Source organism: Hypomesus nipponensis, chromosome 13 (genome assembly GCF_054491055.1).
Source record: "Hypomesus nipponensis isolate SF chromosome 13, ASM5449105v1, whole genome shotgun sequence".
Lineage (NCBI taxonomy): Eukaryota > Metazoa > Chordata > Actinopteri > Osmeriformes > Osmeridae > Hypomesus > Hypomesus nipponensis.
The window spans coordinates 8824579-8848929 of NC_140373.1; the positions used below are offsets into that span (position 1 = coordinate 8824579).

General features: G+C 48.4%; 4 protein-coding genes across 5 annotated transcripts; 2 read left to right on the forward strand and 2 right to left on the reverse strand.

Moving 5' to 3' along the window:
- Positions 1 to 29: 29 nt before the first annotated feature.
- On the forward strand, positions 30 to 1892 carry LOC146259857 (protein VCF1). Its single transcript, XM_084669779.1, has 4 exons — positions 30 to 100; positions 511 to 641; positions 939 to 1065; positions 1222 to 1892. The coding sequence occupies exons 2-4, from the start codon at positions 625 to 627 to the stop codon at positions 1468 to 1470; spliced, it is 393 nt and encodes a 130-aa protein (XP_084525905.1). The 5' UTR covers positions 30 to 100; positions 511 to 624; the 3' UTR covers positions 1471 to 1892.
- A 724-nt stretch (positions 1893 to 2616) lies between these two features.
- tepsin (TEPSIN adaptor related protein complex 4 accessory protein) lies at positions 2617 to 7907 on the reverse strand. Of its 2 annotated transcripts, XM_084669773.1 has the most exons (14): positions 7807 to 7879; positions 7628 to 7698; positions 7378 to 7450; positions 7191 to 7282; positions 6915 to 7008; positions 6759 to 6826; positions 6595 to 6676; positions 6040 to 6111; positions 5733 to 5921; positions 5377 to 5563; positions 5160 to 5273; positions 4807 to 4885; positions 4575 to 4709; positions 2617 to 4430 (listed from the first exon to the last, which is right to left on the reverse strand). In XM_084669773.1, exons 3-14 carry the CDS (start codon positions 7436 to 7438, stop codon positions 3774 to 3776), a joined length of 1830 nt encoding a protein of 609 aa, XP_084525899.1. In that variant the 5' UTR covers positions 7439 to 7450; positions 7628 to 7698; positions 7807 to 7879; the 3' UTR covers positions 2617 to 3773. The 2 variants fall into 2 exon arrangements, with proteins under 2 accessions (XP_084525899.1, XP_084525898.1); XM_084669772.1 differs by lacking the exon at positions 7628 to 7698 and having other exon boundaries at positions 7807 to 7907.
- On the forward strand, positions 7668 to 9296 carry ndufaf8 (NADH:ubiquinone oxidoreductase complex assembly factor 8). Its single transcript, XM_084669780.1, has 3 exons — positions 7668 to 8374; positions 8635 to 8748; positions 8842 to 9296. Exons 1-3 carry the CDS (start codon positions 8294 to 8296, stop codon positions 8860 to 8862), a joined length of 216 nt encoding a protein of 71 aa, XP_084525906.1. The 5' UTR covers positions 7668 to 8293; the 3' UTR covers positions 8863 to 9296.
- Positions 9293 to 23623, reverse strand: slc38a10 (solute carrier family 38 member 10). The gene is given in 19 exon segments (XM_084670465.1): positions 9293 to 11483; positions 11574 to 11711; positions 12023 to 12043; positions 12396 to 12485; positions 12615 to 13073; positions 13261 to 13375; positions 13378 to 13439; positions 14618 to 14765; positions 14847 to 14953; positions 15831 to 15942; positions 16181 to 16363; positions 16898 to 17000; positions 20997 to 21121; positions 21803 to 21946; positions 22142 to 22235; positions 22341 to 22386; positions 22589 to 22706; positions 22920 to 23210; positions 23428 to 23623. Coding segments are annotated over 18 exon segments (3201 nt in total). The 5' UTR covers positions 23016 to 23210; positions 23428 to 23623; the 3' UTR covers positions 9293 to 10443.
- Positions 23624 to 24351: the final 728 nt, after the last annotated feature.

Here is a 24351-nt window from a genome sequence, read left to right on the forward strand (position 1 = left end):
GGGTGTTACGTCACCCAACGTCATGTAAACAGTATCAGCTGGGCGGCTCGCTAGCACTGCAGCTAGCGGTCGCTACTTACTTGTTTGGTCGGAACCACGGGTAGGCTACATTGAAAATGTTGTACTGTCCATCATACAATTTCCTCTTGTTTTAACTTTGTTAGACCGCTGGAATAAACTAAAATAAGGAATAAAAGTCCGGAAAAAAACTGACACACTGACATAGTACAGTAGCAGCTAAGCAGCAGTTGTGGAGCTAGCTAGCACTAGCTGGTTAGTCTGCTAGCTTAGTTATCTACATTCGCTTCCTGACAAGTCCTAGGGACTCCGTTGTCTTGCATAACTGAGGGATCTTAGTATGGCATGCAGACAGTGAGTGATTCGGACGGGTTTATTTGGTTTGCAAAAATGATTCCACTACAGTACTGTACTGTAGCTAGCTAACGATTATCTGAGACGTGATATCATCTCGTAGTCTACCACTGTCACTGTCTGTGTTCCTGCGATAAGTTCGTGGTCAAAGCTACAGCAACGGGAATAGATTTCGGTCGTGTCTTGAGCTTAGGCCGGATACAGCGCCTGGAAGATTTTGCTTTTTCCAATTCCGACATTCAAGACCTCCAAATGTTGACAGAAAACAGGTGAGTCACGATCTCTCACTCAAGGCGACAAGTAAGGGTAGGCTTCGTGACTAAATGTCTGACCAATGCAGTAGGAGGAATGCCTTTGTGCAGGCTTTGGTTTCTCTGCTGCTGTCACAATGTTACTCACAATAATCAATGTGGTTAATAAAATCAGTTGTGTTTTCCTTCTATACTGTTACTTGAGCACGTGTCTGGTCATTTAATGCATGCTTTCTATTTTTGGATTGCCTATCTTATGTACTCCCTCTGTCCTGACACTCATCTTGTCCACCACTATCTCTCCCTATGGTGCAGAAAACGTCGCAGGGGTTGTGACACTGAGGGGGAACAGCAGCTTAACCCCCAAGCTAAGAGGTCTGGAGGGGGTCAGGAGGGTCATGGTCTTGTGTCTGACGTTGGACGAGATGTCTGGGACTCTGAGGTGTGTACCTTAAGCCTTGGATGTATGTGTGTTCAGGGATTTTTGGGGGTAGACTAAGAAATTGTGTCTAAACAGGTTCTGACTATTACTTGGCCTTTGTGTTAGCTTGTGTGTAATGCTAAGCCATTCTTCCTGTGCTTCTTTTTGTTCCCTCAGTCATCCAGCAGTGACAGTAGTGGTGGTGTTAGTAGTCCAGAAAGGGCAGCTGGCACCAGCACCAGTCTATGCCCACATGGCCAGAATAACTACAATTCCCAGAGTTCCCTCAGTCCCATGCCAGATGACTCCTCCAGCTCCTTGATGGGGTTCCATGCCGATGGCTCATCCTATAACTACATCAACAAACTTCTGAGGGAGGCGCATTTCAGCAGCCTGCAGACCAGGGGTCGACCCGGCTCCACGTGACCATGGACTAACCTGTTGACCTCTTACTCCCCCACCCCCCAACACCACTGGCATGTGCCAGTAAGGATGGAGAGATACACACAAGACAAAATGGAGGCCGGGAGGGAGGAACATCTCGGGCATGGCTCACCCCACCTCACCCTTTTATGTGCCAAGACCATAAGCACACCTGCCTTCCATGGCCAGACCACTGTGGTTATATGTGCAGTACCAGTGTGTGTGTGTGTGTGTGTGTGTGTGTGTGTTTATTTTGGAATGTGTGTATGCCTGCGGCTGTGTGTGTGCCCCGGCACTCCAGCATCAGGTTTTGTGTTGTTGTTCCTCATACGAGGGAACACTTGTATGACATTTCCATTGGTGCTATTGAAAGGAAGGTGAATGATCCAGAGTGCTTGTTGTACCTAATAAAGCCCGGCACATTCTCTCTGTTCCATGTTCCTGACCAAGCCAGCACACACATTGCTACAACACACGCTAAGCTGTGCGAAGGTTCTGACAACCTTCAGCTTGTTGAGTGATTTATCTCTTAGTTTATCCTCTTGATTATACTGACTGCTTGCAGACTGGTCGGATAATTAAGCCACTCTCCCTCTAAGTGGCGTGATTACTCGAGGGCCAACACGTGTTTCCATTGGCTAATGTAAGTGGTTATAGGAGAGTGATGATAGCAGTTTACAACAGACCACTCTGGGGGCTCAGCAGTGAACTGTAACACAGAAGAGGGGTTTGGTAGTGACACACAACATAGTTATCAACTGTGCATTAGAAGTCTCGCCCTCTGGCATTACTGCCAGTCTTGGCTGTGATTCAGCCTGGGTTTGAGTGGGCCAGCTAGTTCACAGTAACAGTATGAATATATATGGCACAGACCTCTTCAGTACTCAGACCTCAAATTATCCATGGTCTAAGTATAGACCCCAGGGAGTACTGGAGCTGCAGGAAGGGGTGTGTTCAAGATCTCAGCGTTCTTCAATAACAGCACACCCAGGGGATGCTGGCTGTTTGTAAGAAAACCTGTTTGTCAAGGCTGAGCCTCCCTCTCAATCATTGTGTGTCTGTATGAATGTACCTCGTACTGGTCTAAGGCCACTGCAGTATGACCATAACACTGTTGATAAGAGAAATAAATGTCAGGACCTGAGAGAATAATTTTTTTTTCACATTCATCATTGCAAAATGTAAGGTTATGATTATTTTTTGGAAGCATTCATTTTACATTGACAATAAAATTTGGGTTGGCAAAACATTAGTGATCTTGATTAAGTTCAAATACACTTACACACATGACAATAGTCATTCCAAATGCCTTCAGGACAGTCTTGTTTTGGTACAGTTGCTGTAACAGAACTACAGCATGTTTTAATGTCACACAGCTGTTCATGAGTGTGACAACATGGCTTCTGTCAAACTTTAGACAAACAAAAATAAACTGAAAGGTTTTCTACCCCTCATACCAGGACACATTACTTTTGAACCACCTGTAGTTATGTTTACACACACACACAAGCATGCTTGCACATGTACACACACACACACACACACACACACACACGGTTATAGTAATGGCAGCCTGAACTCTTTACCTGAATCCATTCCTCCTATACCCATCTGTGACATGCTTTAAAACCAGTCCAAGCCATTGGATCAACAGAAGGAGCCATTACAGTCATAAATCATTATGCCATGTACTGTTTACACTGTTAGTGGAGGTCTTTCATAAATCACATGTACTAGTAAACACACATTATATAAATCAAGGCCAAAATATTCATTGTAGTGCAAAATACAAAACAAAAAGAAGTTAAGGGTGTATGGTAGAGTAGACTAGGCATAGTGACAGTGGGTTAGTTTAAATATGGGTCACGCTGTAAATCTGAGAAGATCTGGACTCATCTCAACTGGATACAAGGAGTTTGTGTAACAAGATAAGCACAGAAGATTCAAGCAAGGTCTCTGATGTGTGTCCCAAATAATAACTAATTCCAGTTGAGATTAAATAATAGGGGGTAGGATGAGAAGAGCCCATATCTTCTCAGATTGGCTGTGTGACCCAGGCTTTTAACAAGTCCTGAGTCAAAGCATCTGTAACCTGAAGCTCTAAAAACCGTAAACCGACCCAGGAGCTGAACTGTCACATCATACAACTACCCCTCAAGCCAGACAACTTCTCCTTCGCTTGTGGAAGAGACAGGGCAGGCAAAAGCAGTTCTGCATCCGTCCGCCATATTGCTATAAAGAGCGAGAGGTCCCGATGACACACATCTAAGATAATATCCTCACTTTAACCAATGCTGGACCTAAGGTCAAAGGTTGAGGAAAGAGAAGGCAGACACTGATTGGACGTTGCTGGGTGGGATGTCACGCATGGGCAGGGGCAGGGGAGGGGCATCGCTAGTTTCGTCCGGAGAAAGGAGTGGCGAGTTCATTGTGTTGGTTGAGGCAAAGCCTGAATTTTGCCTGGAGTCCCTCTGCGCAACCCCCACCCTCTCTCTTCTGGTCCACAGATCACCCTCTCTCTCTAACGTACACCCAGGCCTGGTCACCAGCTCCATGCCAGTGAACAGAGAGAGTCTGCCTACGCAGGGCTGCTGTGGCTGGGGCTCGAGGGACGGAAGAGCGCCCCTCTCATTCTGGAAACCTGGGAGTTGTGGCTCCATAGTCCTCGAGCCAGTCGGACCCTGCAGAGGATCGTCATTCTGAGGTGTGAGTGTTTCCTCCTCCTCGTCATCGTAGAGGGACCTCCCGTAGTCCCCCCCAGGGCAGGGCATGGGAGGGGTTAACAGGGGTGGAGGTTTGGACTGAGGGTCACTCTCCAGGTGGGAGGTGGTGAAGTCAACAGGGTGTGTTAGCAGTAAGGGGGCGGAGCATGAGGGGGCAGCGGGAGGAACACTATCGGGTGCTGCATCTCGTCTGGCAGCAGACTTAGCCCCGCCCATCAGCGCCTCAAACTGGCGCAGGATCTGGAGAGGGTGGAGAAGAGGAAAAACATCAGGGACTGGGTTTACTTGCGGCATCTTTTCTCTAAATCTAACTCTCTCACACTTTTCTAATACAGTTCACAATTCTCAAACAATATTTACAATTAATTTGCTGTCTCTCCATACCTTGGTGGCCTTGTTGGCCACTGGTCCTGGGGATCCTTGGCTGAGTTGGGCCAACCTCCTCTGGGTCGCCCCGAGGATTTGCTCCAGAGACAGGAGGTCAGAGGTCATGAGGCAAGCCACAGCACAGAGTGCCCTCTGGAGGGGAGGAGGGTTCAAAGTTCTGTGACACAAATGCATCAGCACATGTACAGGTGTATCACACAGGCGCACAGGAGTTTTTCCTGGGACATACCATCTGGACTGTGTTGGAGGGGTCTGGCAGTCTGCGAGAGAGAAGCTCTACCACCACCTCACAGTTCAGGATGGAGCACCTGTAGACATACAGACAGAAACAGTTGAACGCATAGCAATGGCAGTCCCTCCAAAAAATTGCTGCCTTAACATCCACTGGATTGGAAAAAATCTAAAGACAGTAGAAGCCTATTTTCCTCCAAAGTTCACGTTTGTAAGATATCAAGGGGACTCCTGTGTTTAGGGTTTTACTGTACGTCAGTCTTTTGGTGTAACTAGTACAGTAAAGTCTACATAGAGACTCCATAAAACGATGCTGTTAAAGTAAGAGTATGATTATCTGTATAGACGGACTCCTTGATGAAGTGCTGGCTCTCATCTCTGGACAGGAAGACTCTGGAGCCCTCCACCAGTCTGCTGATCAGGGCCACTTCCTGGCCACAGTCCCCCAGCTGCATAGCCTCCACCCTGGGGAGGGAAGGGGAGAGAGAGGAGTGTCAGAAAGAGTCTTGAAAAAAAAGGGGATTAGGACATGGTATTGTAGACTAGAGACTTGGAATGTGTGACTTACCGCTCTGACAGGTCCCCGCTCTCCCTACTGGCTCCTGATTGGCTATCTGTGCCACCTGATTTGCCGCTCCCGCCCCCTGAAACCCTACTATTGGCTGCATTCTCCTGGGAAGAGTTGTGGGAGGAGCTGTGGCCACTGTCCATCTCCTCCCAGCCCCCGCCCACCTGCCCTGGACAGCGTTGGGACACTGAGGAGAAGAAGGGGCATGGGGGAAGAGAGAAGGAAAGAGAAGATTGACGAAATGAGGAGAGGAAAAGGTAGAGGAGAATCGAGATGAAAGAGAAGTGCAAAGAAGGTAAGACAGGGAGCAGAAACGATAGTGATTATAACTACAAAACACCTTCAGGATGTCATACCTTTGGGTTTATGTGGGGGCATGGTGTAGGCACAGGCTGGCACTGCCACCTCGATGGGAGCAGCGGGCGCTGCCACCGCCCGATAGTGGTTGTCATGGAGACGGATGCCCTGGTGCTCGGTGGGGGGCAGGACAGCACTCGCCACCACCTCTGCTGCTTTCTGGATCTTGTCCAATAGTGTGTCACTTCCTGGCAGCAACACACACACACACAAGCTTGACCAATCAGCTAACCTGAAATGCTGATGTTGTTACACTGCAATGGCACAGGAAGTGATAAAACAGGAAGTGTCATTGTGGCTGCTCACCTGTCACCCTCTTCCCGGGACTGTAGCCAAATCCTTGCATTCCCAACCTGTGGCTCGACTCTGACCCCATACCTTCACACAGGGAGAGAACGCAGACTCACTAAAAGCACTCATCCTCACACACCTCCTGTCATCAAAAGGATTCATGTTTCTGACTGTCTACCTGCCTCTCAGACCCGTCACCCTCTCCCTCCTCCCCTTTGACCAATAAGGAGGCTTGCTGAGCTAAGTCAGTTAATAGTAACTAAAGTCACGTTGAATAGTTCAGTCACCAGATGCCTGTCATTAGCAGTAGTGCACCAGGGCACTGGCCAACCACTTTCTAACTTGCATTTCAACTTCTGTTTAATTGTGCTTTAAAAATAAAGTGATTGATTTATAAGCCATCCACATGTAATATGGTACTTTTAACCTAACTAACATGTCCAAACGAATCCTTATAACTTTCAACTTTGTAATTATCATCATGATAGCTCTCATTTGTCTCTTCCTCATCACCACAATCACATGTAACATTATTGCTCTAATCATCATAATTATCATCTTGTGACTCACCCATAGTGGGAGTAGCTGGTGTGCATGGAGAAAGGCAGTTCTGGGAGGAGCCTGCATCTGTGAAGAGCAACGAGGCCAACTCCTGGAGACAGATGAAGTCAAACTCAGCGTGTGTGAGTGTGTGTGTGTATATGTCTGTGTGATGGATGGGATTGATATCTTACCTGTGCTGTAGTTCTTACTTTCTGGTACAGAGCAGTACCATGGATGGGATCAGGAGGACCACTGTAAACTAAAGAAAACCACGTAAAGAGTAAGCAACTATATCAAAGACTAGCTCCAGAGATCTTTGTCTGAGTAGTGAACGAGTGTCATCTCACCAGCCGCCTGCTGGATGAAGGTGGAATTTCGTCTGAGTTCTGTGAGGAAGGGTTGAGATCCATGACCACAAAGGTGGACGAAGAGTTTCAGGACCTGAGAGTCAAAGAAACTGGGAATCAGCGAGGGCTTGGTTTGACGTGACGACAGCATATCACTATGAAGCTATCTTGACCATGACAATCCATACCGCTTTTCATAACATGACAATTGTATTTAATATGTGCGCAAAGCTGCGGTATTTGAGTGCGTGCAGGGGCCAGCCAGACTGTGTTCACCTTCAGTTTGACGTGGCAGGAGTCCACCTGCAGCCTCTCTAGTAGATACTCCAGCAGACACTGGCCACAGCCTGCTGACTCCTGGGATATCTCTGTAGGTCAGATGGGGTCAAGGCAACATCACCTGAACATAGATAGATACATGGATAGATGGATGGATATATCTGAGAGGCTGGAAGAAGGATACTTCCTATTTCCTGGAAGAGGTAGCCAGGACAAGGGTTCTCATCGTCTGCCGTGGCCTTCATCAGAGTAGGCACCTGGGAGTGGGAAGGTAAGGTGATGATGAGTTGGAGGACTGGGTAGCTATCTGGATAGCAATTAGCTTATCAACATCCTCAGCAAAAGGGTGCATGTCTGTGGCGCCTACATTCTAGTGGTTCATTTATCCAAAAGCGTTGTGTAAGATCTCAGATGGATGTCACGTATGTTCTTACACATAGGGAGTGTACAGTCTGGTGCTGTATGTCCAGCTGGCGGCGAGCTAGCTAGCCTGAATCGTAGCCTACTGTAATCAGCGCGTACAAACATTTAAAACACTATTTATAGTTTGGGATACTTTTATGTTATGTCAAAATAGTAGCTTAAGTTAACTGCCTTAAAAAATGGTACTTACGTTTTGAAGAAAAGCCAGGCGCTCCATAAATGTTGCCATGATGTTGCACTCTCGACTTCAGGCTACTCATCGCTTCCTCGGGATAGACAGAAGGCGGAGTCCTCGGTGACATCTAGCCAATCGGAAGCCATACGTCAAAACCAACATGGATTCATTTGTCCATCTGTATGCGTAAATAATATTATCTACCAATAAAAACACTCATAATTGAATATGTAGCTTGATTGATGTAGAGTTGAGCCATTTATATGAGTTAAAATCAAACAGGCATGGCTCTTCCTGATACAGGGTCAACAACATGGCGCTGTCCTGGAGGATGCGTACCGTGTTCTTTCATAAACAACTGTCTTTAAGTTTATGCTAGCTTTGTCATGTTTACAGTTCATTGTCTTCGGCAATTGCTTGCTACATCGATATAGATATCACTTCTTGATAACGTCACGTATTTACTAACGTCTCTTTAAAAAACGAGATACTCGTTGAAGTCATGTCGGGGACAAACGTATGGACCCGGAGTCGTGACAGAATGCAAAGGTTTCCTGAGCTGTTTGCTCAATGTGCAGCAGAGGTAAGATAGACAGTATAACGCTCGAGTTGGATACATTACATTTAACTTTGTAAGATTCACTGAGAAGCAGGAGAACATTCCTTAATCGAGTCGACGTTAGGCTAACAATCCAATTAGCAACTTGGGTTAAAGAATATTAGTGTCATTAGAGTATGTGCTAATTATTTCTTGCACAGTGAACATCTGTTGTGTAGTTTTCTGTTTGAACATGAACCTAAGACCCACATAAGTAACCCTTGACATCACCTTGTGTTATACAGGCAGCAGCCTATGGGAAGTGTGTGTCCTCCACGACCACAGCTGGCAGACAAGAACTCAGGAAGGATATGTGTGTGAAGGAGTTTGAGGCACTAAAGACATGTTTCATATCTGCCGTAAGTAGAACTGTGGTTAACATTCCAGTTTGAACTGTCATGTGAACGTTTCCGTTTTTCATCCATATATCATTTTATCTCATTGTTTTACAGGCAAAGAAGGGGGTGAAGTAGCTGCTACAATGTCCTACCTTGAATCAATCAGGTGCAACTGTGACCCAGTCCCATGTGAAGGGATTGTTGCAATCATCACCGGTCAGGAGCCAAGATGGCTGCTCCGTTTCTTTTCAAGTCTCAAATCAGAAGTTCACAATGTACTGTGACCTGGAATGGCAGAGCAGCCTGGTTCTTTCTGCTGTGACATGTTAGGTGCACCACCCTGTCTGTCCAGTGGGGAGAGGGTCATTCAAACCTTGGCAAGGACTGGGACAGTGTTGACTTATCAACAATCTGCTGCTGACACATTGATATTGTCTTGCATACGTTGTCCCACTATTTCAGTCAGTATGCAGCAAGCTTGTTCACCAATGTGGCATTTTTGTAATGTATTAGTTTTTAATACATTTGTTTTTATTGTGTTAGTGTAAACAAATCAAGATAACAATTAACTCATTGTAAACTTTTATTTCAACATAAAAGTATTTAGCAACACTTCAGAAGAATAAAGCAGTACCCTTAGTTCAATTTCCCCTTTCTTCAGTATCATCTGTAACACAAGGGAAAAGCCACAAGCAAAGAACACTAATCCTACAACACAGCATGTGTTCCAAAATTCCCCCAGTATAGAAACTTTATCAAGCAAACCGCAACGAAATCATCACACATTGAAGGCATTGAATAATTCCTCTACTAAACAAGGAGAGGAACTATGCACAGGTAGAAAAACAACCGAACATTTGCAAACTTTAAACTAAATTTAAATACTGTAGTCAACATCACTTCTGCAGCATAAAGGTAAGGCACCAGTGGATAGGAACGTTTGGTCTAGAACTCAGAATCTTAATCAGAACTTTCTAAAAGGGACATTGCAATGCAGTGTGCATAAGATGGGGCTAGAATATACAGCTACAGCAGAAGAAAGTATCTTGTTTTTGCCTTAAACAATACATTTAGATTTTAAATGAACAGAAAGGCAATCTACAATTCTCAAAATGCTGTTTTACATAGGAATTCACATTTTACAAACATGATACAATTGATATAAAACACAATCTTTAGAGAATAGAAAATATTTGTCAGATGAAAACAGAACACTAAGAAACACCATGGGAAATCAGTTTGTCAGCGGTGGCCTACACAGCATCCACAAACCAAGAATGGTCTTTGCACAGCAATAAACGATTCAGCATTCAGATCTTGAACTCCCCCCCCCCCCCCCTCCCTTATTAATAAGTTAATATTTACATTCCAATATATATATTCAAATAGACTTTGTATGTAAGGTAGAATAATATACATTAATAGCCAAATCTGATATAATTCCTGAAATATCCATAGATCACCTTGCATTATCTTCTCTTCTTTTTTTTCTTCTAATTAAAGCACTATGGAAGACACTGGTTGAAAAATAAGAATAATAACAGAAAAGAGAAAGTGACAGAAAGCAAGAAGAAGAGAACCGGCCTAGTCCCTGTCACCTAGATGCAGCTCAGGCCCGTCTCACAGAGGGTCCGTTTGGTCTGACTGTGTCTCAGGATGGGGGGACTGGCAGAGAGGCTGGAAGGGTGTGCAGGACCAGCCCCACCAGACCCTCTCTTATTCTGGGTCTGAAGTCTGTTTGATCTGGCGTGTGTGTACCAGAGCTCCCCTTAGGAGCTGCCCCTCCAGGGCTGCATGGAGGTCCGACCCCCCCAGGTCTAGCAGGGGCCCCAGCCCCCCTCCTCTGGACACCTCCCCAGCTCCTTCAGCCTCCAGCGCCCTGCGTCTCCTCCTCAGGTCTGTGTCCCCCTGGTCTCTAGCGTTCTCCTGGGGGCGGGGAGCTTTGGGGCCCTCCTCTGAAACTCCTTTAGAGTCGGCCTCTCGGGCTGGCCTCTCTTTCAGGTCACGACCCCCCTTCTTGGCAGGTGGTGGTTCTGCTCCCTGCTCAGCCCCAGCCATGACCACAGCCTCAGCAGCATCCTTGGCCTGAACAACCCTTTCCACCTCAGCCTGTCTTGCCTTCTGTTCCTCCAACTCCACTCTCTCCTTCTCCAGTTTTTCTTTCTCCGCTCTCTCCTTCTCCAGTTTTTCCTTCTCCGCTCTCTCCTTCTCCAGTTTTTCCTTCTCCGCTCTCTCTTTCTCCAGCCTCAACTTCTCCATCTCCTGCTCCTTTTCCAGCTTCTCTCTTTTCTCCCTCTCCACACGCTCCTTCTCCACCCTGGCTTTCACCTCCTTCTTGATCCTTTCTCTCTCTGCCATGGCATTCTCCAGCTTCTCCCTCTCCAGCTTCTCCTTCTCTCTATCCAGGGCTGTCTCTCCCTGTCCAAGCTGCTCCTTGGGCTTGGCCTGGACTGGGTCTGCCCTGGCTTCCACTTCCCTCGGCCCCCCCAGTGGTACCCCCCGGGCACCCACCTCTCTCTCCTTCTGGGCCTCCACTGCTGACACCACAGCCTGTTTTGGGGCCTCCTCTTTAGGAACCACAACCCTAAGGGCCGGGTCCTCTACCTTTCCTACCCCCGGCAGGGCTTCATTCTCGGGCAGGACGTTCGTCTCGAGCACTCCAGCAGGTGGATCTCCAGCTTCAGCAGGGTCCCCAACCTGGGATGAGTCTTTAATCTTGGCTGCTACTCCTTCTGCCACCTCTGCCTCTGCACCATCTGACAACACACACAAGAGTGAAACACTGTATGTGAGGTCATGTGTATGCACAGATGTTTTTATGAGTGAGTGTGTGTGTGTGTGAGTACCTGGTTGTTTCTGATGAATCTCCTTGTGCTGTTCCTGTATGACAGCCAGTAGTTTCTCCTGCTGGTCTATCAGCCTCTTTTGCTGTTCCTGCTGTTGCTGGATCACCTGCAGCAGCATGGCATGGTCCAACTGACCTTCTACAGTGAAGGAGAACATGGGTTAGAACATACCATTATCGATATTGAAAGGGGTGGTGTCAAACTGGTTAAAGTATTAGTTTGATAAGGCCAGACTCTATAGGGCCAGGAGAGGGAGAGGTCTAGCTATGGGTAGTCTCACAGGACACAAGATAGATAGAAGATGCAGGGACAAAGATTCAAACACAGGGGCTATGCTAGTTACTATCCTCCTACGTCTGGAGAGGTTGACTTGACAGTGCGCAAGAAAAAAGAGACGCTAAAAGGAGGTAGGTGAAAAAGGAGGGAAATAAAAGAGAACGAGGTCATACCTGCAACCAGATTTTTTATCACTGTGACAGTAGCCCGGCAGAGAAGAAAAGGGACAGATAGACAAAGAGAAAAAAAGCAAAAAGGTAAGTTAAAAGAATAGAAACCACAGTGCTGCGCAGTGCATCGAGCTGAGGCCAAGCCATGGTGAGAAAGGACATGCTAGAACAATCCCTTCTTCATTTCAATCCTCCACAGCTTCCTGGTTGACAATCTTCAGACGGCAGAGCCATGACCGAATGGTCGCCCCGTCTCAAACAGGCGTACATCCCAGACATACAGAGCCACGTGGAGATCAGAGAGAGGCTGTTGAGATCATGCACATGACCGACTCTATGGTTATATAGTACTCCCTACCCTCCTCCGTTCACTCACCTTCCATCTTGTCCTCTGCCCCTCCCTCCTTCCCATCTGCCCCCTCTGGTGGCCCACGATGCTCTGCTTCAGCAGGTGGCACTTCACCACCTAGATGGCACAGGGTCAGAGGGGTCAGGGGACAAAGTCAACAGTACGACAACGGTTAAGGACAGAGGACAAATGGAGGTGGTTTTAAGACAATATTTGATTCAACTTCAAATAGAATTTTATGATCACCTTTCCTAGCCACATCTGCGGCCTTGTCCGCATCATCAACCTGCGCCACAGCAGGACCGGCCACAGGATCATTCCCAGCATGCACCTCTTTCACAGGGGCAGCTCCATCCTCGTCTTTCATTCGGGGTACTTCCTGCTTTTTCCCTGCCTCCGGTTTCTCCAGCACCTCATTGGACCCCACCACACCCGCCTCCACTTCCTTCTTCTTTACCACCACAGGCTTTGGTTTCTCCTCCTCCTTTTCTTCTTCCTCCTTCTCCTTCTTGTCGTCGACTTCCTGCGAAAGCCCTGCCCCAGGCTCCACATCCCCTTGAGACTCCTCCTCCTCTTTCCCTCCTCCTGGAACAGGATTCTTCTCCTCCGCCAGCTCGGCTGCGTTCTTCCTCTCGTCAATCAGTACCTCATCATGAGGGATGGGGGGCTCGTGTCTGTGGGCCTCCTTCTCTGGCACTGCCACACCTTGAAGACAGACAGACAGACAGACAGACACACTATGGTACACATTTCCTTCAGCATCGTTTCAATGAATCCCAAACTGCACTCCACTCTTGCTTGTTAGTTTGTAGAGAGATATAGGTACCATCAACCTGGACTAGGTTGTATCCTCAGTTCTCCAGGGTTGAGGCTTCTGCCCCTGGTTTCTTACCAGCTTCAGGCCTGTCCAGCTGCACCTCTTCCTCCTTCTTCCGCTCTGGTTCTACCGGTCCTTTGATCTGGGGGGGCTCTGGCTGGTTCCTCTCCTCCTGTCGGACAACACCCCCCCCCCATCTGCAGGGGGCTTGGGCCGCTCCACCCCCTCAGCGGGCTTCTTCACCAGGGCCTTCTCTGTAGAGAGACCCAAACACAATGTAGCCCAGTCCAACACAGACACACTGACTGGGAGAGCAGCAGTTACACTAGGTGGCAGCAGAGAGCCAGACTTCTGACATGGATGATAGAGATGTTGAGAGACAGAGCGAGCGGGGGGTGGGGTGTGTGTGTGTGTGTGTGGGGGGGGGGGGGGGGGGCACAAAGAGAAGCTAGCTGAAAGGGGAAACAATAAGAGAGCGAGAGACGGAACAACACTTCCGCAGCAATAAACAGGAAAAGGAAACAGGTGTGGAGGATGGCCACGTTAGACTTCAGTCACAGGGGGAGGGGGACAAAGACATGGAGAGACAGAGGAGGGAAAGGTTGACATCAGCTGGGGGGGGAGAAAAGAAGAGGAAAAAGAGAAGGCACGGGTGGATGAGGAGAGATTAGGGGAGGAGAGAGGATGAGGTCCTTGTTCTGCTTTGGGACTCTCGCTCTCGAGATTCACTAGGTGGAAAATAGTTGGCTGGCCCCCTCCGCCCAGGTCCCAACACACACACACACACACACACACACACGCTTCTCATCTCTGTCTTCCTCTCCTCTGCAACCCTGAACCATCCCTCCCTCTACATCTCCCCCAGCTCATCTCTCTGTCAGTTGCAGACAGCGAGTAAGCATCTCCCAGCTGCCACAGCGGAGGGGGGAAGGAGGAGGAGGGGGGGAAGGTTGGGGTGCAGGTTGTGTACAGGGCGTGGGGGCAAGGAGGAGAGGTGGGGGGAAAAGGGAGAGCGAGAGGCGAGGGAAGACAAGAGAAGGAGGGAGAGGGGATAGGGGCGGAGGGAGAAGGGAACGGTTTATTGGGAAATGAGAAACCAGTGGAGTTTGAAGGGCATCAATCTCTTCCCATCAAACAGTGCTTCTCTTAGATATTATCAAGAGGTTATCTAGCAGGCTACCCTTGTCAGTCTGTCTCCATCTCACTTTGTCTCCTTCCTCCCCGCTTCCTCTGAGAAACAAAGAACACTCCTTGCCCCCCCCCCTCCCCCTCTCCCCGTTCCTGTTTTCCATCTTCTTATCACCTTTTAACTCGTGCTCTCCATCCACCCCTTTCTCCAAAAGAAAACATGCATGTGGTCTGTCCATACTGTGTCTAGGATGTGTGTGTGTGTGCCAAGCATTGTGGGTGTGTGTGTGTGTGTCTTCTGTACCGGGCAGTTTAATGTGCTGGAGGTAATCCCTGTTTGGGGCGGGTGGAGGCGGAGGCTGGAGGCGGCGGGGGGTGGGCTCCGATGAGGAGATTGACAGCGTGGTGAAGGTGCTGATCAGGAGGATCCCCAGGCCCACCCACAGCACCAGCTAGAAGAGGAGGGGGTGCATTAGTCAGAGCCTGTTTGTTTGGCTGAATTACTGTGTTTCGTGTGTGTGTGTGTGTGTTACCTGTGCCGTGAGGCCGTTCTTCTGGATCTTTCTGTAGATGAGCGCCGGGCAGATGAAGCAGATGAGACTGCCCATGGTGGCTCCAGTCAGACCCAGGATGGTCTCAACTGAGAGGGAGAGAGAGAAGAGAAAATGAAAACGACCAACTCTATCCAACACCAAATCCAGCCTAACCTCCCTGTCCCCTGGGTGTATCAACCTTGGAGCTACCAAACCCCCTCCTTCCCTCCCTCCCGCCCCCTCCTTCCCCTGGGCAGTCTGCCCCATCTCCACCCCCCTCCCCTGGGCTGGGCGCAGGGCCCGGGCCCATCCCTCATCCAGAGAACGGACGCCATATTGTCTCTCGGATTTAGTGTCTGTTGTCCTCCCTGAGTCCCTCCCTCCTTGTCCTTGCTCTATTAGGCTGATTAGACACACACAGCCTGGCCAAAACACCAGCACAGGGGCGTGTGTGAGTTTGTGTGTGTGTTTCCCTCTACGGTATGAATAAAACATACAAACTAACACAAACCTTCACACCTACATCCCCACTCGCGGGGTGCAGGTGTGTGCACGTGAGTATGTGTGCAAAATCCAGACAAAGAAAGTGTGAAGAAGCCATCAGGCTGTGTGTGCGCGTGTGTCTGAGCGCGTGTGTGTGTCTAAGAGTGTGTGTGCACGCGTCTGGGAGAATAATAGCTCCATCTCACTGTCTGTGGGTCCAGGGTTCTGATTTAGGGACTGTGTTGGAGTGTGACAGTCACTGGGCTGTAAAGTCATATTCATACACGTCGTAAAGAGCTTCAGCTATGCGGCCCACATAAAAGAACACATGCACCTCAAAGACCTTAGTCACACAAACACTGAGTACACACACACACACACACACATACCCCTCCCCACACACACATACCCCTCCCATGCCGGCCATACTCTTCACAGCATATTGGATACACTCCCTGTGCCAAAGTAAAGGACCAGTCAAACACACACACACACACACACCGTTGGGGATGAGGATGCCCCCCAGCATGGTGCCAAAGACGATGCAGAGGGTGATCAACTTGAAGCGCACAGGAGGCATATAGCCCCCAGCTGCAAACGTCCCATCCTTCTGCTAGTACATAGAGAGAGAGAGACAGAGAGAGAGAGACAGAGACAGAGAGACATACAGAGAGAGATGGGGGGGGGGGGGGTCCAGTTACATTTGGTAGCATCAGTTCTGGGGAGCTTAGGGCTTTAGGATTCATTCTGTGTGTGGGTGTGTGTGTGTGCGCGCGCATGAGCGAGTGCGTATGGGGTAAACGAGAGAGAGAAAGCGAGAGTCTGTGTGTGTGTGTGCCTGTGGAGCTTACCTGCTGTTCGAAGAGCATGGTGTTGATGGCCTGTCGGCAGGGCAGGATCATCATGGGGAAGCCCACGGCCACTGACATCATGAAGCCCACCCGGATCATCTCTGTCACCAGGTTGGAGGGGAAGTTCATCAGCACGTTCCCGGCTATCTCCTCCGTGAAACTGACGTAGCCAAAGAAGCCCACCTGGGGAGGAGGAAGAGGGGTGGGGCGAGGCAGCATGAGGAAGAGGGGTGGGGCGTGCGAGGCAGCAGGAGGAAGAGGGGTGGGGCGTGCGAGGCAGCAGGAGGAAGAGGGGTGGGGCGTGCGAGGCAGCAGGAGGAAGAGGGGTGGGGCGTGCGAGGCAGCAGGAGGAAGAGGGGCGGGGGCGTGCGAGGCAGCAGGAGGAAGAAGGGTGGGGCGTGCGAGGCAACAGGAAGAAGAGGGGGGGGGGCGTGCGAGGCAGCAGGAGGAAGAGGGGCGGGGGCGTGCGAGGCAGCAGGAGTAAGAGGGGTGGGGCGTGCGAGGCAGCAGGAGGACGAGAAGAAAGGGTGGTGAGAAGGAGAGGATGAGGAGACAGATGCAGAGATGAACCTATAAAATCCAGAAGCATTCAAAACACTTTCTGACTCTCTCTCCCTCTCTCTCTGCCCCTCTCAAAACACCCACACTCACACAGTCAGACTGGTGACCAGGGGGGGCCAGCTACAGGAAGTGAGGTCATCGGTGTGCAGTGCTCACCGTAATGTAGAAGGTGGTGACCACGTTCAGAGAGGAGGTGAAGATGGTGGACATGCGCTTGACTGAGGGCTCATCCAGCTGGTCATAGGTGGGCAATACCTGCCTGTGAGACCATGAACACACACACACACACACACACTCCAGATGCCACATCAGACAGGACTAAATAGCTAGGGGTTAGAAATTGCAGATTAATTAACTGGTAATTAGATGTTTAAGAGTCTCGGAGAATAAATAAACTAACATTACAGAGTATTCCATTGAATCAGATCAACATTCATTTTCTATGATGATCAATTTTAACATTAGGAGGCAGTGGTACTGCACAGTTTTAAGAAATTCATGTAATCATTCTAAGGTATTATTTGGGGAGGAGTGAAAGTGTCTTAGTGGATGTTGGTGTGTGGTTTGGGGTTGAGTGCATGTGTGTTTGGCAAGAAGGAACAGAGTGTGTATTCTCTCTTGGAAGTTGCTTTGGATAAAAGCGGCTGCTAAATGAATACATGTAAATGTGTGTGTTTGAACTATGAATGTCTACGTACCTGTATTGTCTGAGTTTACATTCTTGTATTTCTATCTATCTGTCTTTCTGTCTGTTAGTGTGTCTACATGCTTGTATTTCTATCTGTCTGTTGAGCAGAGGGAAAGGCCAGTAGCATATTAAACTGTGGATTTACAGCCACTGCCATTGTCAGGGTTTTTTAGAGCATTATAAACTTTCTCTGCAGTGCTTTTGCACTCTTACACACAAAGTGAAGAAAAAAAAGAGCAACAGAGAAAACAACCATCACAGTAACTGTATCTCTCTCTCTCTCTCTCTCTCTCTCTCTCTCACTCTCTCCTACCCCTCTACTCCTGTCTGCCTTTCACCTCTTCCTCAGTTCCCGTTATCCTATTCTCATAAGTTAACCCTGTCCCACAGTGCTTTTCTTCAAGGCTGTTTAAACCTGAGCACCAGTAAATCTCTCAAGCTGAGGTCAAATAAAACAACACTGCAAGGAGCGAGCTGAAGCACTCAACATGTCCTCAGCAGCCCCGCTCCGCCGCTACTGCTGCTGCTGCTGCGTCTGCCGCCGCTGCTGCCTGTCCCCTGGTTTACGTGGTCTGGAAAGACCAGTGCACCTCACACCGTCCCTGTCACACTTCCAGCATATCAAACTGAGAGCCAACAAGAGCATGTTGGCTCTTTAAAAAGAGAAAATGTGTGTGTGTGGGTGTCACAAAGACAACGGCATGTCATTGGTCCTTCAAGAGCATTTAGTATAGGAGAGAGGTGAGACTGGTTCTTTAGGACTGTCGGTGTAACACCTCTACCTTCCTCTTCACCCACCTCCCCTCTTCACCCACGTGCTTGTATCGCTACTCTCTCGTTTCTCAACTCACTCTTTCTTTCCTGTCCCCTCGCCTCACCTCACCTCTCCCGTTCTCTTCTCTACCCTCCCCCTTGAGAAACCACCACACCATCTTTCGTAATAGTGATGTTAGGTCTCCTTTTAACTGAAAGTAAACACTTTTAATAAATGTAATAAAAATCGAATGTGTTGAAAGCTGCTTAATCAGCATGTGAATACACCAGCCTGTCTCAAGATGGCTGCCGTCCAGGCGGTTGATTGGTGGTTTGGCTAAAGCAGCGTTGAGTCCTGCTCTGTCTGACCACAGGCCAACAACACACTCTGCCAAATATCACTCATCACTTGTGGGACACACACACACACAACACAAGACACAACACACACCGTTTCTCACACACACGCCCCTACAGTTACATAGTGTTGCCTCAGAGCAGTTAAGAGTAATTAAAGTCTCGTTCCAGCCCTCTCACCCAACACCTACCTCACACACAAAACACACACAACCAACCAGTCTGCACCTCAAACTCCCACCAACACCCAAACCCCAACCCACCCCACAAAACATCTGGCCCCAATCCACCCCCACCCCCCCAAAACCATTACATGCTTGAATATAGCATAAACCCATACACCCAAACACCTCCATCCTTTAGAACCCACCCCCAACCCAGGCGCCATGGCGATGAGAGGACAGAGGAAGCAGCAATAGAGCATGCAGATGGACGTGAAGATGGAGGGATGGATGGAGAAAGAGAGTGACGGGGAGGGGATTAGGCTCATAGAAAATGAGGGTGGAGGGTGGGGTAGGGGGCAGAGGTATCTGTCCGTATGCCAATTATAAATTAAAACAATACTAAGGCCACACTCCAAACACTAGCACAGAGAAAGTCTTAACTTGTTATTGCTTGATGTTGGACCTGGCTTTGAGCCTGTAAAATGTCAGGTGACAGGAAGTAGTTAAATACAGCTGAAGCATCTGTCAACAACCAGGCAGGGATGCAAAAGCTGATTGGTTAGGCAAGAAAGTGCAAGAAGCTTATCCTTAACCCCACCCCAACCTTAATCTCGCCATCCTTTTCAGGAATACATCTCCAAATTCCTCCTTCCTTTCCACATTGTTCTACCCCTTTCACAGTGACCTACAGTACCAACCCAGATATCGCAGGCTGGCTTCTGGTCTGAATGGGTACATGTTCACTAGTGTGTGTGGAGGGGTATTCAGGTCAAACATGCGATAAAGGTTGTGTCAAAGCCTGCTCCATTACTAAATACTGAAGACAAGGAGCCCAGACTAATACTCATAGCACTTCCTCCTCACAACGTAATATAACCATTACACAGCCCAAATAAGAAGCATGTGGAAAAGGAGAGCTGGCAAGATCCCAAACTTCTTTGCTGTCAGGCTTTTAGCAATGGTAGAACAGTCCTTCTCATTTTCCAAACTGGTCTTTGCTATAAACGGAGATAACATGGTCATTACTTGCATTTAGAATGAAAGGGACATGAATTCAGTCCACTTCAAATGTAGTAGGTCGATCGCTGGTTCCGGGTGTGACGGGGGTGTAATGTCAACAAGTCGCTAGCCAGGATACTCAGGTTTAGTCTACAGGGTCAAGCCCTCATGCTGTAGTTGTTAGGAACCAGCACACTTGCTCATGCAACATCAGCTAGGCCCGTCATGACCCCTGGATCCTAGAGCAAAGCCCAATCTGCCCCTCAATTCTACCAGCCTACAGTTCTTAGAATGTTGGTAAGGTTCTAAGAATGCGGTTCCGCGGTTTCTGCTTGGGCATAGAGGGAGGGTGGAGGGGGGGCGTAGCCGTGGAGTTGGTACTTACGACTGACAGGCGAAGGCCATGCCACAGATGGGCAGGCAGCGAAACACCCCCTCCCAGCGCACCAAACTGACCCGCCCTAGCCAATGGCCGCCCAGCAGCCCGTGTTTGAACGAGGACAGCACCATCTGAGGGAGGGGGGAAGAGCAGGGACAGGGGGAATGGTTACGGCATGTACCAAGAAAAGGGTTGGGACGGTAGGAGGGGAGGGGGTTGAGTGGAAGAGGAAGACGAGGAGGGAGAGAGGAGCCCATGCTGAGGGCTGGTTGTGAATGAGAGAATAAGAGGAGGGGATACGGAAAGAGGAGAAGTCGTGCCCATACAGTTGAGGATAAACACAATACAGGAAATCCCAAGCTGACAGCCACCTATAAGCTTCATAGAAGTCAATGAATCTAAAGGAGCGCTTTCAGTTCAGGCTGTGGATAAGTGAACAAGAGGAGAACTACCAGTACACTATCACGGTTCTTTGGTCAGCATGGTATTCCCTGTCTGTAGGTTTCTCAATCCTAGAATCTCAGCCACAGTCCTCCGGCAGCACCCCTACCCCTCCAGGTCCCTCCTTCCCAGGATCAGACAACCTATCCTGGATGTGGGGTGTAAGTCGAATGGGGGTGGTTGAAGGGTTGAGCAGATCAGATGAGGGGAGGGTACAGATTTGTTTTAGCAGCCCTCTGCCCTAGTACTCTAGCCACCACTGTCTCTCACACACACACACACACACACACACACACACACACACACGTGGAAACATAAAATAATGGGAGGAAATCCTAGTGTGGAGATGAGTAGAGAAGGACAGAGGGGCCTGATATGCGACGAGAGGTGAACATTTCAGACCCCCCCCCTCCCCTCAGCATCCAAGTTTCCTTGAGGTTGGGAGAGGTCGCTGTGGTAGCCATGGTTACTTACGGGTGACAGCAGAAGGTGGTGGCGATAATTGGCAGGCACTGAATGACGCCCTTGAGACGCCACAGGTGTACACGCTCCAGCCAGGAGCCTGAGATTAGGCCATAACGCAGAGAAGACAAGACTATCTACAGCAGCAGGAGCAGCAGGAAGAAGAGGAAGAGGAAGACACAGAGGAGGAAATGAGAGGAAGAGGAAGACACAGAGGAGGAAATCAGAGGAAGAGGAAGACACAGAGGAGGAAATGAGAGGAAGAGGAAGACACAGAGGAGGAAATGAGAGGAAAAGGAAGACACAGAGGAGGAAATTAAAGGAAAAGAAGACACAGAGGGAGGAAATGAGAGTTTGAACAAGGTGGAAAGAGGAGCGGTAAGAGGCCCCAAGGGACACAGAGGGAGGAAAAAATAATGGAGGGATGTAATAGGTGGATGAGGAGCAAGGGAAAAATCATGATGAACAGGGGAGGAGGGGAAAAGAACAGGGAGGGAGGGAAGGCAGACATATCACTGTTAGAGGGTTAGTGGTCTGGACTGGTCTGGGTCAGGACTGGATCAGGCTTAGAGCCAGACTCACCCCACAGCTCCCTCTCCTGATCTGGCTAGAAGACTAGAGGTCAGTTATACCTTGGAGCATTGACACTAGCATAGCAAGAAGCTCCACAACTACAAGCTCCATGGAAGTAGCACGTATTTAATACTACTGCAGCGATGCACGAAACACAAAACTGATGCACTGAACATTGCAAAAAAGCAGAAAAATATCAGGAAAGAGCGTGTGTGTGTGTGTGTGTGTGTACAGGCCGGGCTCACCGTGAACATGAAGAAGGTGTAGAAGATGAGAGCCATGGCAGAGAAGGACTGGATGGATGACATCATGTTCCTCTGCAGGCTGAGGGGCAGCACGATGAACAGGGACACCGCCACCAGCAGCAGCACGCGGAACCCAAACGTCACCTAGGAGACAGAAGGGGAGCTCTTACCAATCAAGTCGGACATCCAAACTGAGAGACATCTCCCAGGAAGTGAATGTTAAGGGTCTAGGGCGCTTATTGGTTACAAGGAGGAAGTGATGTTTGAGTCTGTCATGAGACTGATGTGAGGAAATGGCTGAGGAATGTAGCTGAGGTTGTCACAAGTCTGCCATCTGACCTGCAGGCCCATCAACTGAGCAAAGAAGTTGGAGCCCAGGTCTGCGATGACGACGTAGAAGGCTATACAGGTCCCCAACATGAGACCGATCATACTGGAGAGAAACACATACACACACACACTTTAGTTGGGTTCCGATGATGCAGACTTTAGCCAGAGGCTTCAGGCAAAGAGACAACCTGGACAGTGTGCGGCTTACCTGGTCTCCACCAGCGCTTTGCCTGGTTTGCCATATGCATGGAAGGCTGCAGATAGAACCATAAAAGGGATATTAGTATAACATTTGGCTACAAAGTCATCCCACCAAGGTGAACAGTGTAACGCCTCTCTCAAAGTGGTTTTCTCTGACAGGAGTGACAGGATCCCATGTATCACTGTAACATGGAATTAGTGGAATTGATCAACTACAGCGTCAGTATTGAGCTGCCCTGTGATGTGTGGACTGACCGAGTCCAGCGTAGGTCCTGCGCTTGGTGTTGCTAGCTGTGTGGACCAGGAACATGCAGGACTGGTGAGTCATCCAGGAGCAGAAGAACAAGAGCAGAGTTCCTAGCACTATTCCACACTGGAGGATGGGAGGGAGACAAAAAAGAAAGAGGAAAATATGAAAGGGGGGATGGGGGACTTTAATCTTCACGAATATGCCATGATCAGGGGAAATATTAGTACACAGTCATGTGTTTTACTGCTGACGTTTGGGTTCACAGAGAGGTCACATATTATCATATCAAACCGTAAAAAGTGTGACAGGTGTGAGATAACATAACAGAAACCTTACCTGTTTGAAGCAGAACGGCATGGTGAGCACGCTCACTCCCACAATACTGTTGACCACGTTCATGATCAGCCCCCAGTTTGAAGCCGCCGCTGTCATCTTTGACAGTTAGTATTTTTTCTCCGAATTAGAAAAACAGTTGAGAAGATGTAAGATGACGAAGGAAGTGAACGTTCACGGACTTGTGAAAGTCCACGTTGCGACGTTCACCTTTTTTTTCTTTCGAATCCAGCCAATGCTTTTCTTTTATAGGGGTGTGCCCCACTCAGTCTTGCAAGTAAATGACGTGGCACTCTATAACAAAAATAAAACGTAGCACTACTGTTATCAGAGAGACAGGTAGACTGCTTTATCAATCCATCTACTATCCGTTTACGGCGGGTAGCTAATTACAATGTAAAACAACATGAAGGCATTAGACTGCTTGGTACACTACTAGCGATCAACAGATGGAACTGTTAAATCAAGGAAATTAGTCGCTACAGTAGCAAACTTGTTTGAGGCAACTCACGATATCCACGGCTCTCTGTATGTTTTGTGACTCTTCTACGTCTTTCATGTACGTTTAAATGTGACCGTTAGTTCGACATTATGGTCATGTAATACGATATTGTATTATTTTCATGGTAATAATAAAGTAAACTACAATTTGAGCTTGCTACCATTGTACTTCCTTAACGCGTAACCAGGAAGTGAGAATTCAAGTCAAGATTCAAGATTGGACAAAAGAGGTACTAAATTCAATATGTATTTAAAACTTGCCTGCCCTCTAGGGGCTTGGCAGAACTACAACGGTTGAAGGCTTTAGCACGAGCTACGAATTACAAGAGGCTATGGTGCTTTTTAATTCAAATTGAAAATTAACAGTTTAGACTACTCATCTGTCAGATTTACCTTGTGAAGCCCGTAGAGTTGCTCGAGATTAAGTAAAACTGACGAAAATAACATTGGCTGTAACATTTAACAGCCTCAAAACTAAAATAAGAGAGACATGCACAATTTCTGTTTTCATAAATCCCACTGAGATTTTGGCTTGAAAGGGAAGCAGAAATGTTGGTAGGCTTTATGGAATCTGGAATGGGATCCTAGCTGGGAACAAGACTAGAAGAGAACTCTGGGTGTAGATCTGTGATAGAGCAAATTGCTATTGATCAGAAGGTTGAAGGTTAGAATCCCTAATGTGTGATCTGTTGGATGACAGTATCTGCTAAATGAATACAATATTATTATTATGAAACACTGATCTACAGTCAGTTTTTACATCTCAAGTTATTTTGTCTCGAGAGGCTAAGTGGATCCCAGACCTGCCACTCCAAGAGATGACTAATGTGTTGGCTAAGGGTGGACCAGAAAGGGGGGCATAGTGGACCACTTCTCCCTAACCAGGCACGCTCTCTGTTGGGAGAGAAGATCTGAAATATAGGGACCATATGGA

Excerpts from the sequence above, each read along its gene's own strand:
- tepsin (XM_084669772.1), bottom strand. The coding sequence starts at position 7,845 with ATGGCAACATTTATGGAGCGCCTGGCTTTTCTTCAAAAC. Across the intron at positions 5,922-6,039 it reads TCCCGGGAAGAGGGTGACAG|GAAGTGACACACTATTGGAC; the intron begins GTGAGCAGCCAC and ends TGTTGCTGCCAG. Across the intron at positions 4,710-4,806 it reads CCTCCAACACAGTCCAGATG|AGGGCACTCTGTGCTGTGGC; the intron begins GTATGTCCCAGG and ends CCTCCCCTCCAG.
- ndufaf8 (XM_084669780.1), top strand. The coding sequence starts at position 8,294 with ATGTCGGGGACAAACGTATGGACCCGGAGTCGTGACAGAATGCAAAGG. Across the intron at positions 8,375-8,634 it reads TTGCTCAATGTGCAGCAGAG|GCAGCAGCCTATGGGAAGTG; the intron begins GTAAGATAGACA and ends TGTGTTATACAG. Across the intron at positions 8,749-8,841 it reads AGACATGTTTCATATCTGCC|GCAAAGAAGGGGGTGAAGTA; the intron begins GTAAGTAGAACT and ends ATTGTTTTACAG.
- LOC146259857 (XM_084669779.1), top strand. Across the intron at positions 1,066-1,221 it reads GAGATGTCTGGGACTCTGAG|TCATCCAGCAGTGACAGTAG; the intron begins GTGTGTACCTTA and ends TTGTTCCCTCAG.